This window comes from Phyllostomus hastatus, unplaced genomic scaffold, assembly GCF_019186645.2.
Source record: "Phyllostomus hastatus isolate PE091 unplaced genomic scaffold, TTU_PhHast_1.1 phas_contig_98, whole genome shotgun sequence".
Taxonomy (NCBI): domain Eukaryota; kingdom Metazoa; phylum Chordata; class Mammalia; order Chiroptera; family Phyllostomidae; genus Phyllostomus; species Phyllostomus hastatus.
This window is the reverse complement of record NW_025333999.1, coordinates 2942044-2955028: the sequence shown is the minus strand read 5'-3', so window position 1 is coordinate 2955028 and position 12985 is coordinate 2942044. Positions and strand designations below refer to the sequence as shown.

General features: G+C 52.4%; 2 protein-coding genes across 3 annotated transcripts; one reads left to right on the top strand and one right to left on the bottom strand.

The window, feature by feature from the left end:
• The first annotated feature begins 4003 nt into the window (after nt 1-4003).
• On the top strand, nt 4004-6913 carry MISP3 (MISP family member 3). 2 transcript variants are annotated; one of them, XM_045853238.1, is made up of 4 exons: nt 4004-4103; nt 5156-5740; nt 6248-6321; nt 6560-6913. In XM_045853238.1, the coding sequence occupies exons 2-4, from the start codon at nt 5173-5175 to the stop codon at nt 6575-6577; spliced, it is 660 nt and encodes a 219-aa protein (XP_045709194.1). In that variant the 5' UTR covers nt 4004-4103; nt 5156-5172; the 3' UTR covers nt 6578-6913. The 2 variants fall into 2 exon arrangements, with proteins under 2 accessions (XP_045709194.1, XP_045709193.1); XM_045853237.1 differs by lacking the exon at nt 4004-4103 and adding an exon at nt 4573-4834.
• A 3023-nt stretch (nt 6914-9936) lies between these two features.
• On the bottom strand, nt 9937-12851 carry CUNH19orf67 (chromosome unknown C19orf67 homolog). The gene is made up of 6 exons (XM_045853459.1): nt 12431-12851; nt 11629-11773; nt 11409-11509; nt 11139-11324; nt 10661-10795; nt 9937-10219 (listed from the first exon to the last, which is right to left on the bottom strand). Exons 1-6 carry the CDS (start codon nt 12763-12765, stop codon nt 10045-10047), a joined length of 1077 nt encoding a protein of 358 aa, XP_045709415.1. The 5' UTR covers nt 12766-12851; the 3' UTR covers nt 9937-10044.
• Between the last annotated feature and the right edge of the window lie 134 nt (nt 12852-12985).

The following is a 12985-nucleotide window of genomic DNA, read 5'->3' as shown; positions in this document are numbered from 1 at the left end:
GCCTTGGTCACAACTATGCAGTTCCAAGACAGGAGCCTGGAAGAGAAAGGTCCTTGTCCTGTACTCCCTGCTTTAGAGAATGCACTCCAGCTGAGACATTCCCTTGGGCCAAAGGGAAGGGACCCACTTACATCCTGCAGCTTCCTCTTCTAGATCCTACTCTGGGTACTTGGGGCCCCAGAATTCCCTGCTCCAGTGGTCTTGAGCTCACTGAGAAGGCTTTCGATTTCCTGAGGGCAGACCATGAAGCCAGGGTGTGCCTCACCCTGCCACTGCAGCCCAACCTGGCCCCAGAAGAGGCCAAAGACAGCTGTTGGGAGAGGGGTGAGGAAAGAGCTTGGACATGTAGGACCATGTCCCCAGGTGCATGCACAAAGCTCCTTGCTATGCAGGGCAGAGTTGGAGGTGGGAGGCAAAGGGGGCCAGACTGAAGACTGGGGTTTCCCTGTATCTCACATTCTAGCACAAAACTCCTAGGGATTCAAAATGTTGTCAGTTAAGCTGGTCTTCTCAGTAATTCAGAAAGTATATTTGCCATGATAGAAAGAGAGAACATATTTTTAAAACTGGTTTTTAATTGTGGTAAAATACACATAAAATGTATCAGAGTGGCATTTAGTACAACACAATGTTATGCAACTTTTGCCACCCCAAAGGAAATCCTTCCCCATGAGTAGTCACTCCACATTCCCCCTCCCCCAGCCCCTGGCAACTACCAATCTGCTTTCTGTTTCTATGGGTTTGCCTGCTCTGGAAATTTAATGTCAGTGGAATCATACAACATATGGCCTTTTGTGTCTGGCTTCTTTCATTCAACACGATGCTTTGGCATGAGTAAATGCTTTATTCCTTTTTTATGGCTGAATAATACTCCACTGTGTGGATGGACCACATTTTGTGTATCCATTCATCTGTCAATGAACATATGGGTTGTTCCCACCTTTTGGAGGCAAGAGCACATTTTATTTAATTACTTGTAGCTTGATTTTGTAAGTATAATAACAACAACAATATAAATGCAGCTACTTTTAAAATGGAGCTAGAGCCACCACCCCAGAACTGCCTTGCATGTCTTTTCCCCTCAGACCTTGGGAATGTTAACACAGGGCAGAGTAACCTTTGGGCTGGGTCTAAAGCAACATTGTGCCCTAAAGGAATGTTTGCGAGATAACGAGAAAGCAGATCTATGACTACAGGACCGATGACTACCGGGCTGAAATTTTAAAATGTTGTTTAGAATTAGCACCACAGAATTAAGCTCATCTGCTGCAACAGAAATGCCTTTCTTCTATTGGTATAACTGTACCTCTTCCCTTTCTCATAAAATCCCTTGTCTTCATCTCCTAATTGGAACACTGATTGGGTTTCTGTCTGAATTAGTGCTTCCCAAATAGCTATTCTTTTGGATCTCAAATAAATGATTGTTGCCTCTCACTTCAGCCTTTATTTTTAGGTTGACAATTTTATAACTGTTAATGATTGAGATGTATAGTATATAGGTTTCCCTTTGTACTCTTGTCCTGGATTCCACACTGAGGCAAGACTGTTCCGTTTTCAATTGTGTCTGCCTCTTAAACTCAACTGTGACTGCCAAGTCTGATTTATTTCTTTATTTTCAGCATTGATGTAGGCCTAGTAAATATCAAGCAACTGCTTTGTGTCAGGCACTGTTCTAGGCATGGGAGACTTGGGTATAGAGGTGGGAAAGACAAACTGAAATTGTTATAATGCAACTCATTTTCTAGTGGCAGGAGATAGATGATACACAAATAAATAAACAAAGGTGATTGGTGATAACTGCAGTATAGGATGAGTTACAGAAAACAACAGGGATAGAGTTATGCAGAGGGTTTTGTATGATGTAGGCTAGATGATCAGGGACCAGTTAAAAAAATTTTTTTTTAAATTTTTAGAGAGAAAGGAAGGAAAGGAGAAAGAGAGGGAGAGAAACATCAGTGCGTGGTTGTGTCTCACCCCATCCTCCACCAGGGACCCAGTCCACAACCCAGGCATGTGCCCTGATGAGGAATCAAACTGGTGACCCTGTGCTTCACAGTCTGATGCTCCATCCACTGAGCCACACCAGCCAGGGTAAGGACCACTTTTCTGAAGAAATGACACTTGAGCCCAGATCTGATAAGTACAAGCCAGCCATATGATGTCATTCCAGGAAGAAGGAAAGACGAGTGCAAGGGCCCTGAGGTGGGAATACAGTGGGTATTTTGAGGGAAGCGCAAAAGCTGGATCCAGGGACAGGTTGTTACAAGATGAGATCTTTGGGCTGGGGAAAGGAGTTTGGGTTTTTCTTCTAAGTTTGGTGGGAAAGTATTAGAGTAAAGTGAAGTGACTGGGATAAGGGTGGAGAGAAATGGACATATTCAGAATGTTTTGGAGGCTGAGCCAGAAGATCCAACTGCAATCTAATCCAGATGGATTGGAGGAGAGGGTGGCTGGGGAAGAGAGAGATTCAGGCTGACACCTAGGTTTTGGCATGAAAACCTGAATGGGTGAGTTGCCGTACATAGTGAGGGGGAGCAGAGTGAAAGGAAACTGGGTTCTGTTTTGAAAGTGTTCAGATTGACATATCTATTAGACATGAGACTGTTTTTGTCTATAAGTCCAAAACCTTGGAGAGAAGTCAGAGCTAGAGATGTAAATTTGGGAAACATCAGCATAGAGATAGTGTTTAAAGCATGAGATTGGGATCTGTCAGGGTCCCAGTGTTGGCAGCAAAGAGATTCTGTGCTCAAACCAAGTAATGGATGAGAACTTAATAGATTCAGTTTACAAAGGTGTAGGGAAACAATCAAAGCATTGTGCACATCCTGGGTTAGGAACAGCTGGGAGCAGTTACCACCCCTTGGCACCCCTTGGCCTTATGGGGGGGGGGGAGAGAGATTGAGATTGCTGTGCAGAGCTGCAACCTACAGTGGAAGGGACACAGCCAACTGCCTCCAACTGAGGGCACATTGGATAAACATGTGACCTCACTTTCCTCTCCCCCATCAGCCAATCCCAATGGAAGTCAGAGGGGAAGAAAGCCTGTTGATACAGGTGAACGGAAGTCTGAAAAGGGGTGCTCTGGAGGTAGGAGCAAAACTAGGAGAGGGGGGTATCCCTGGAGACCAAGGAGCTAATGGAGAGAAAGTCAGAGGGGAGTCAGTGGCTGGGTCTGACAAATGGAGGTCATCACGGTCCTTGGATGGAGAAGGCTCAGTGGGTTGGTGGGACCAAGAACTGGGTTAACATGACCAGAGGAGAGCCAGAGGTGATAAAGTGGAAAGGCCGCTAAAGAGACATCTCTTCTCAGAAATACAGCTTTAATCCTCATCAACTCCCAAGTGAGTAGGCATTACTATCCCTATGTTACAGACAAGAAAACTGAGACTTAAAGAAAAAGAACAACAACAACAAACAAATGAAAAAACCCTAAGCCTTGGAGAAGGCTGGTAACCTGCTCAGGTTATGAGTGGGATGAACCCAGGTGGGCCCGATTCCAGCTAAGTCAATGGGATCAGAGGGAGGAAGGAAGTCAGATGGTCAGAGGGAAGAGATCAGCAGTTTGTGAGACCCAGTAGATTGCCGAACGAGAGGGTGGAAGAGAGGGTAGTCACCAGAGTAGGCAGAGAGTTGGGGGGAGAAATAGTCACAAAATTGGATTATTGAGGGTTTCTGAGACTGTGTAGCCCCACCACTCTCTCTAGGTAATTATAGCTTTCTTCCCAATCGCCCTAGAATGGTCAGGGGCAGTAGGCAGATTTGGAGAAAGCCTGGGGGAAGACAATGGACAATGTCCCTGGGGATGGGTCTCTCAGGGGGAGGCCAGGAACTGGCCCCAGCTGCAGGGAGCTGCTATCTTCTGCAAGCCTGGATCCCTCTCTGGGCCTTCCCAGTTGCCGGAGCCCAGGGTGACCGCCTTTCTAAATAACACAGTCACTCCGCTGAACCCTGGGTGCATTGGATCTGTTCCTCTCTCTTGCCTTAATCTGGGCGTGCACTTGGCCGCGAACACCTCACGGACTTTTCCGGGAGAGGGTCAAAGGAAGCGGCCTCTGGACATGGTGAGAGCCGTGGCTACCGCTGGGGATCCTCGCTGAGCCCAGGTACTTGGCGTCAATGCTTCAGGCGCCCCCTCCAGCCCGAGCTGTGCGCCGCAGGGGTGAAACGTGGATGGACTGCCTAGAGGCCGGGAAGTCGCCGCATTCTGGCACCGGCTGGGCGGGACTGGCAAGGCCCCAGAATGCTGTCTTCCGGGGATACCCCTACCGGAGGACCTGTGGCTCAGAGACCCAGCCAAGCTCGTGGCTGGGGCTACGCCTTCTGGCAATATCAGGGACATGGGAATGAAAGGTGCCAGGGTGGAGCCCAGTGTGTGAGTCGGCCCCCAGACTGGCCCCACCAGTGGACTAAGTCTAGGAAAGTCCGGTGCCCTGAGCTGACCCGAAACACACGGGTGGACAAAATCCGGTGCCCAGCGGAGGCGCGCCCGCCCCGAGGGCGTGGCCGGGGCGGGGCCCGAGTCCTCCGGGCAGGTGCAGGGGGTGGTGCCCGGCCCTGCCCCCGAGGGCCGTTCTTGGAGGCCAGGGGTTGGGTCAGAGACACGACTGGTGCGGGCGACGCCCTGGAACCCGCGGACGGCGACTGCAGCCACAGGTGCCCTGCGTCCCAGCTGTGGCCATCAAAACTCCGGCGCTAGAAACTCACTTTCGAGCTGCTCCCAACCCTGGACACCGAGGCCCCCGGGCCGGAGAGTGGAGCCCTGGGGTCGCCCGAAGAGCGGGGCCCAGAGCCCCCGGGGTCAGACAGCGAAGTCCCTGGGCGTGTCGCAGGGCAGGTAACCTAGGTCCCCAGGACAGGCGGCGAGGTACCCGTGTCCTCTATATAGCAGGACGAGGAGACCCACAAGCAAGAGAGAAAAGTTGCTTGAGCCATTAGCGGGGCAAGACGCAGAGCTCCCGGGGCCGTGCCCACCTGGGAGCTTTGAGACTCCTGGGCCGGGCAGAGGCGACCCCGAGCCATTCGAAACGCGAAGTGCCGGGGTCCTGGGAAGTTTCCCCCTCAGGATCCCTAGACTTCCTTCTCCGGGTCAGACCTGGAAGCCCCCCAGCAGGGGTTTCCCTCTGTTCCCTGAGACCCTCCCCCCTCCGCCCAACAGTCCCAGAATAGCCGCTCATGGAGACGCCCATCGAGCGCGAAATCCGCCGCAGCTGCGAACGCGAGGAGAGCCTGCGCCGAAGCCGGGGCCTGAGCCCAGGTCGAGCGGGCCGCGAACTCGTCGAGCTGCGTTTGAGGCCGGTGCTCAGCCTGCCGGGTCCGGGCCCCGCGCTCCCGCGTGCCTTGGAGCGCGCGCGGGCGGGCGCGCAGATGCAGCGAGACATCGAGCGGGAGGCCCACCGGCAGGCGGCGCTGGCGCGCCCCGCGACCCCGGAGCTGGGCGCTGGGCAGCCTCCGCAGCCGCTGGACGAGCTCAAGCGCTTTTTCGAGGCCGCGGGTGAGTGCGGCTTCTCGCTGGCGTCTGAGGGAGGCGCGGGGCAGCAGCGGCTGCTGGAGCACGGAAGCCGGCCGCTTCCGGCTGTGCAGGGCCGGTGCCCAGTGCTTGCCCGCGCCCCGCCGCCCATCGCGCCGTCACTGCTGGAACTGGAGGTGCGTGAGGCACAGGAGCGCGAGCGGGAGCTGCAGCGCCAGAGGCTTAGCGTCTATGGCACCGCGGAAATCAAGGAGCCCGCACCGAGCCTAATGGGTAAGCCACCCGTGCCTGAACGCAGGGGTCCCCTCTCCGACTGCCCAACTCCGGTGGCCCCTCTCTGGCCCTCTGGGGTTTTCCTCTGGTTCCCAGATACCTGGTACTCCCTCTCAACTTTCCGTTCTCTGCTCACCCCCTTCTGGGTTGCCCACACTCTGTTCTCCACTTGCCACTCGGAGTGGTCAACTACCAGATACACCTCAGCTAAGCTCGTGATAGGGGAAGGGAGGATTCCAGATGTCTTTCTTTTTGTTGGGTCCCAGGGAACTCTGCCTGGGTTCCGCGACTCCTGCATCGTCCTGAATTTTCGGGTTCCTACCCTCCTACTCTGGGTTTGCTTGACTCCTCCCGCAGAATGGAGATTTCCTGGGGGCAGTGGGGGGGTGGTGGTGGTGGTGGTGAATGCCTGTGTGTGTTTAAGGGGTGCGGCTGGCTTCCTTTGTCCTGGCCACCTCCAGCTGGTGAGAGGAGGAAAGACCTCGGCTGAGTGTCTTTTCTCCGCAGCGATCAGGGGCGATGGAAAGCTGGCAGTGATCTGGCCTCCCCGCAGAAAGGCTTCGGAGAACGGCCTGGAGCAGGTGGGACTCCCACTTCCCTCTTAGGCGCCTGTCGCTACCCCTCCCCCCTACAAACACAGGGACCCGCGGCGCCAGGACGCTGGGCCAGGGACAGTGCATCCCCGCGACTCTGGGAAGTCACTTTGGGCTAGTACACCAAGTCCCAGGCGCCGCCCAGGGGTGATGAGGAGGCGGTGGTCTTGGGGCCCAAACCGCCCCACCCTACGCCTGGGTGTTCCGACTGACTCCCTCTTCCCAGGAGGAGCGGAAGCCTTGAGGTTAGAGCGGGCTGGGGTCCCCGGCCGGAAGTAACATGCCCGTCAGAGGACGGAGGCGCCCAGGAGTGCCCTCTGGATAAGCAGAAGTCCTGGAGAGGGGCCAGAGGTCTGCACCGGGGAAGATGAACGCTACCAGCCCATCCTTAACTTGACTTTGTGAAATTAACCAGTTTCTCTCTAAAACTGTTATTCCCCACCCAGCCAGTGAAACTGTCCAGCCCTTCTCCACCTAACTGCAAACCAAGCTAGGTTCTACCTCCGGCCTTGACTGTTAGAGGGCCGGGGTCACCGCCTCAGCTGTCCCCAGTCCCCAATAAACTTTCTTCCTTCTGGGCCGTGCGGGTTGTTTTTTTGGGTGTGTGTGTGTGTGTTTGGGGGGGGGTGTCCTCTTGATCTGGGGTGGGACAGGAGCGCAGAAAGCAGAGGAGAAAGCCATAGGTGGCGCCGACGCAAAGCAGAAAGTGCCTTTAACGCCTTATTCCGGGGCTGCCGGTCTCTCCCGGTCCTGCCTGGGTCCTAATGCCCCCTGGCGGCGCGGGTGCAAACTGAAGCGTTTAGATCAATGACCTCAGGCCCTCCTTTCCAGACTTCGTCAATATTTATTAGTACCAACGGCGTGCCCCGCGCTGGGTGCTGGCTAGACAGAGGTGATAAGGGGTTGTTCCTGCCTCTGGGTTGTAAACAACAGCTAAAACAAATCACACACATAAACTCCTTAGAAGGGAACACAGGCCATTTATAATCTGCCCAGTGATTGCAAACCTCATATGCCTGCGGCCCCAAGCAAATATTGAGGAGAGAAATGAGGTGTGCTTGAAAACAAATGCCTTCTTTCAATGGGCAGGTAAGTGTTCCTCCATATTAGCAGTGCTACCAATGAGTGAGTTATGAGTTAAGTGGTGTCAGAGCTTCTGATTTCTAAAAGAAATCTACTAAACTTTAAATAATTGTGACTATTTAGAAAACTTAAAATGGGTGGGGGGGTGCAAGAGGAGGCAGCAAGCAACACCTGTCTGCAATAGGGCTTGTGGTTGTCAATTAGCAAACCCTCCTTAATTCTGTCCCAAAACAAGGGGTTCAAGACATTTTGTGAACACCCCAAGTTGTAAAATTGTATCTCTGCAGTTATATTCTGTGGTTTTAGCATACCACCTTCTTAGAGGTGCAGTGAGACCCAGGAAACATTTTAGAATCATTGTTTAAACTCTTGGATTTGTCCAACTCTCTATACCCTGGGTCCAGCAACAGGCTGGAACCTGCATAGGGACAACAAATGGCTAATGAAGGATAGAAGAATCCTTGCTCATACAGCATTGCACCCCAACAGCAGCTCAGCCCACCACTCAACCCTATCATCAGCACACTGACCATATACTTGACCTTGACTCTGGGAAGACTGGAGAGAAAGGCAGGAAAGTCAGCACTGTCAAGGTGGAAATGGAAACACCCAGATCCAGTTCTTAATTCCCCGTAGGGCAGCCAAGAACTAAGCATGTAAAGAGTTGACAAGGTGGCTTAAGTGCAGACCTGGTTTCTTGGACTTTCTTGCATTAAAATCACCCGAGGAATGCTTATGCCAAGTAAATCAGAATCTAAGGGAAGTCTTGGCATCAGTAAAGCTTCCCAGGTGCTTCTAACATGGAGTCAAGTTTGAGAGCCATGCTGTAGATGTGGGCTAGCAGTTCTCAAAGTGTGCTGCCTGGATCAGCAGCACCAGCATTGCTTAGGAACTTGTTAAAAACACACGTTGGGCCCCGTCCCAGACTTAATGATCAAAACCTCCATGTGATTCTCAGTGACACTAAAGTTGGAGAATCATGGGTGTAGACAGGATCCAGGAAGTCAAGCCTGTTTCCTTCCTCTCCCACTAGGGCCATCACCCATTGGAAACCTTTAGTCTTAAGTGGCCTGTGGATTTGCCTTAAGGGAGACAGTCTAAAGCTGTGAGTGACTAATCTGAATTGAGATGTACTATAAACATAAAATACCAGATTTCAGAGGCTCAGTACCAAAAAAGGGGGGATATCTTGCTAATAATTTATTACACTGATTATATGTTGAAATATTTTGCAGATATTGGGTTAAATAAAAACATCACTAAGACTAATCTGACCCTTTTTTAATGTGACTATTAGAAAATTTGAAATTACATGACTCACACTTTATACTATTTCTATTGAACCAGGCTAGTCTATAGTTTTTTACAGCTGAGAGAAAAAAATCTCATAGGGGACACCTCAAATCAGTATTAGGGAGCTTCAGAACCCCCTTGAATTCATTTAGACCTGGGTTGTGGACAAAAATATCCTTGATACAGTCAGAAATTGTCACCAAAAGTCCCCTCCCTCCCAAAACAAGGGTTTTGGTGTCCAATCCTGATTCACTCACCCCTCACATCCTTTTGTGTCTTCTGTAAAATGGGGCTTATGATAATACTATGTGCCAGGGACTATTAGGTAAGCGAGTGTTTTGATCAAAGCCTAAAAGCAGGGCTGTTGGTCTCTCTGACTCTGAAAATGCGGGGATACCGGAACCAAAAGGCATTCCTTAGTAAAGGGCGTTAACTTTCAGCTGAGTGACAGAAGGCCAGGAAGGACACCCCTCACCTCACAAGGGACCAGTTGTGATCAGAGGACCCAGCTCAAGTTCAGGCTCCGCTACTTGCTCGCCGTAGCTTTGGAGAGGTGAATTCAAGTGTCTCAAACCGGGTCTCCCCTCCAATCCAAAATTGGGGTGAGGCTTTGGAGATCCAAAGTTGTAGTTCTTTGCAGCTTTCCCATCCCACCTGCGCCCCGGACACACTGTGGGGGTACGGCGACCTGCCCCAGTCCGAGACCCCCAAAGTCTAGAAGAGGAAGATCTGACTTTGGCTCTTAGGAAACCGATTAAGAAACCTTATCCTGGGGCACGTCGGGAAATATGGTCTTTTATGGTACAAAGAAATCACTTCCGGGTTAAGATAGGCGAATGGGCGTGACTTTGGGGGGGTCCCTTCACCCCACCCCCACAAATCCCGCTCCCAACGGGCGCTGAATATTCCTGCTACCCGAAACTTGCGGTTTTCTGGGTTCCGGTTGTTGACAGGCACCAATGCTTCCCTTTTTGTTTCATGTACCCTTAGCGCATGCTCAGAGCTCTTGTCCGCGGGTCCACGGAACATTGTTTTATTACAAAAAACTACATTTCCCAGAAGACAGCACAAGTGGGCGGAGCTTCATCTCCCCTAGAGGAGGGGCGCGGCTCTCCGAGCGGACGCTGAGTCTGTGACCTCTTTTCTTTCTTTTATTTAAGATAAAACTAGTGTGTCCGTACACAGGGCCCCGTGGTCTCCGCTGCGAACGGACCAGCTCGGCCTGGTCCTTTAGAAGGTGAAGCCGAGCTGCACTTGAAGAACGAGTGAGCCCCTTCCTGCCTCTTCCCTTGGAGTTTGGAACTGTCAAGCTCCAGCTCCCATCCTCTCTCAGGTTCAAGACCCCTGCGCTGCCCACGCTGTGGGGCCGGCCGCGCTCGGGGGCCTGGCGGGGCCTGCCTGGCCTGTGAGGATTTGTACCAGCAGGTCGGTGGCTAGCATGTGCGACGGCTCCTCGAAGCCGATGGTCAGCAGCTGCTGGTAGTCTCCAGACGGCTGCGGACACACAATCCTGGGGACCGGGAACAGACAAGCCTGGACGTGAGCGCCTCCTGCTTCTCGGGAGCCTTCTCCCCTCGAGTGAGAGAGGCTGTGGCTGAAAGAGGCTTTGTTTCAGCTGGGGGTGGGAAGAATTCTGGGGGAAAGTGGTTTCCTTGTTGATGAGAAACCTAGAGGGGTAATAGCTCTGAGAGGCTGAATTACTTATTCCTGACCTGGCCAATCACTCAGCTAGCTAGCTGTGTGTTCTTGGGCAGGTAACAACCTCCCTGAGCACCTGTTTCTTTGTAAAATGGGGCTAATAAGTATAGACCTCAATAAGTTTTTACAGGGCACAATAAAATGCTATCTTTATACCAAGGTTAACAATGTTGGGGGAGGTAGATGGTTTTTGATGGGGTTCTGCCCTACCCTCCAGAGCCTATTCCAACCTTACCATTGCCCTAGCTCCTACCAGGAATAAAGGTCATCTTCGGCTGGTCCTAGAGGCACCCATCGGCCGATAGACCACAGCTTCTGAATCTGGGGGCATGAATTGGCCGGACTCTTGCCTGTGTCTTCCCATGTATCTCGATAGCACAGGAAGTAGCTGGGAGGGGAAGAGACAGTGATTAAGAGTAAGTAGTATCCTAGTTTCTTCTGTTTAGGGCTTTAATTTTGGAGGTAAGTTAGAAACTCATCGGAAGTTGCTTCAAGTTCTAGATAGGGGTATGTGACTCAATATTGGGGCTCTTTCTCTCTGCCAGACTATTTTTAAGATCAGAACTTTTATTTTTGATTAGGGAATGAATTTTTTAAAAGGTGAGGTTGGCATTTCAAAGGTCCTTGGTTTCCTGCATGGTTTTCCACACCTTGATGGTGGTGGTTCAGTGACCCATATTGGCACTCTCCATAAAGGGGGTGGGGACTTTGATTCTGGTAAGCAGACTCACTAATCCACATGGGAATCTTGCCCCTGGCTGCTGGGCTCTGGGGTAGTTTCCAGGTTCCAACGCATCTTCTTATAGAGATACCGGGGAAAGCGGCTGGCGGTGTAGGCAGCAGGGGCACAGTATCTGAAGATGGACACCTCATGGGAAGGACTGATGGAGAACCTCCCACAGAAGAAACAGGAGATGCTGGCAGGAGATGGGAGAGTAAGAAAGGAGGCTGTGCTGTGGACCTCTCTACCCCCCACCAATCCCAGTCTCCCACCCTTTTACCTTAGGGGGTCTGTCTCCTCCAGGTCCACAAACCCAAAAGAGGCATACATGAGCACCAGCTGTTCCAGGCGCAGGGTCAGCTGTTGGGAGATCTCCAACAGCTGCATGGAAGAGGGAACATCATAAGATTAGCTGACCTGCCAGGAGCACCCCCCGTCCCCCACCCCCAGCCTGAGAGATGAGAAAAGGGGCATGGGGTCTAAGAAATGGCCCCACACACCCCCTTTCGAACCAGATCCTGCAAGCCTCCATAGATGGGGGGCACACTCCGTGCAGCTGCCTCCAGGTACAGAAAGTAGGGCTCACACATCTTTAAGAAGGTGGGCATGGCCTTTGCCAGCTGTTCCTTCTGAACGCGGTCCCTGCTAAAGGGAGAAGAGGACCTTCATCTGGGGTCCCTCATCCCCCCTCGTTTCTCCCACTCTATTCACCCTCCACCTGTGTCCCTGATCTGGACCTGTGTTACAATGCTCCCACCCCCAGTGCCAGGCCTTTGTCAGAGCATCTTCCAGGACAGACTGCATCACAACTATTTGAAACACTTGTTAGCATGCTGACACCTGAATCCCATAACTGATTTTTGACTCGAAATTCTCTGCAGGGTGGAACCCAGAAACCTGGGGTTTAAACAGCCTCCCAGAACCAGTTCCTTTTTCCAATGAGTGGGAATAACATTCTTCTTTGGGGTCTCAAACTGGTAGCCAGCAGGCCAAATCTGGCTCAGATAGGTTTTATTTAGCCTGCTGAGGGTCCAAAACCTAAGCCATCAATTAAAAGCTGAAAAAAAGTCCCAGAGATTTGGCAACCTGATGTCCACATAATATCAGACACTCCCTAACCCCAAATGGTACACATCTCACATCATTCTTCCAAACTGGATTTCTAATCAGCTAGCTTCATTCATTATCCCTAGCTCCTAATGGCTTTTAAGTTTGCGACTCTGGTGTGTTCCACTTGCTTATCCAATCACCCTCCCTCTGTCCCTCTATCCACGGGGATCCCGGGACCCTGTCCAGTAACACCTGTAGAGCAAGAAGCTTTGGAAATCATCCGCCTTCTTGAGCAGGTAGCGGAGCTGCTCCGTGATGGGGCTGAACATGGTGTCCAAGGGTAGGCGAGGTGTGGGCGCGGGGTCCAGGGCCAGAGGCTCCAGGGAAGGGGTAGAAGGGGAGGAGGCCTTGGGCAGCTGCCCCTGAACATCCTCCGGTTCCTCCTGGGCTGCGGCCCCAGGTTGGTCAGGGGGCATCGACCACGAGGGGTCTTCGAAGGGCTGTGCCCCAGGTTCCAAGCCGTCTGAGGGCGGTGTTTCCCCAGTGCCCGCAGGGAGCGGCCCCACGAACCACTCTTCGGTAGCCATCGTGGGGCTGGAGGAAGGGATCTGATCTCTTTAAGTCTCCACGGCTTTGGTTGGCCGTGGGTTCGACCCCGCCCCGGGAACCTCACTCGCCTGCGCTGGGAGCACGGCCCAGTCCACCTCACCCCAGCTTCAACCTCTCCTCCAGCGCCGAACCGCGCGGAGAGAGTTCGCCTCGTTTGAATTTCAACACGCAGGAAGGGCGCTCGAGGCAGCTCGGGTC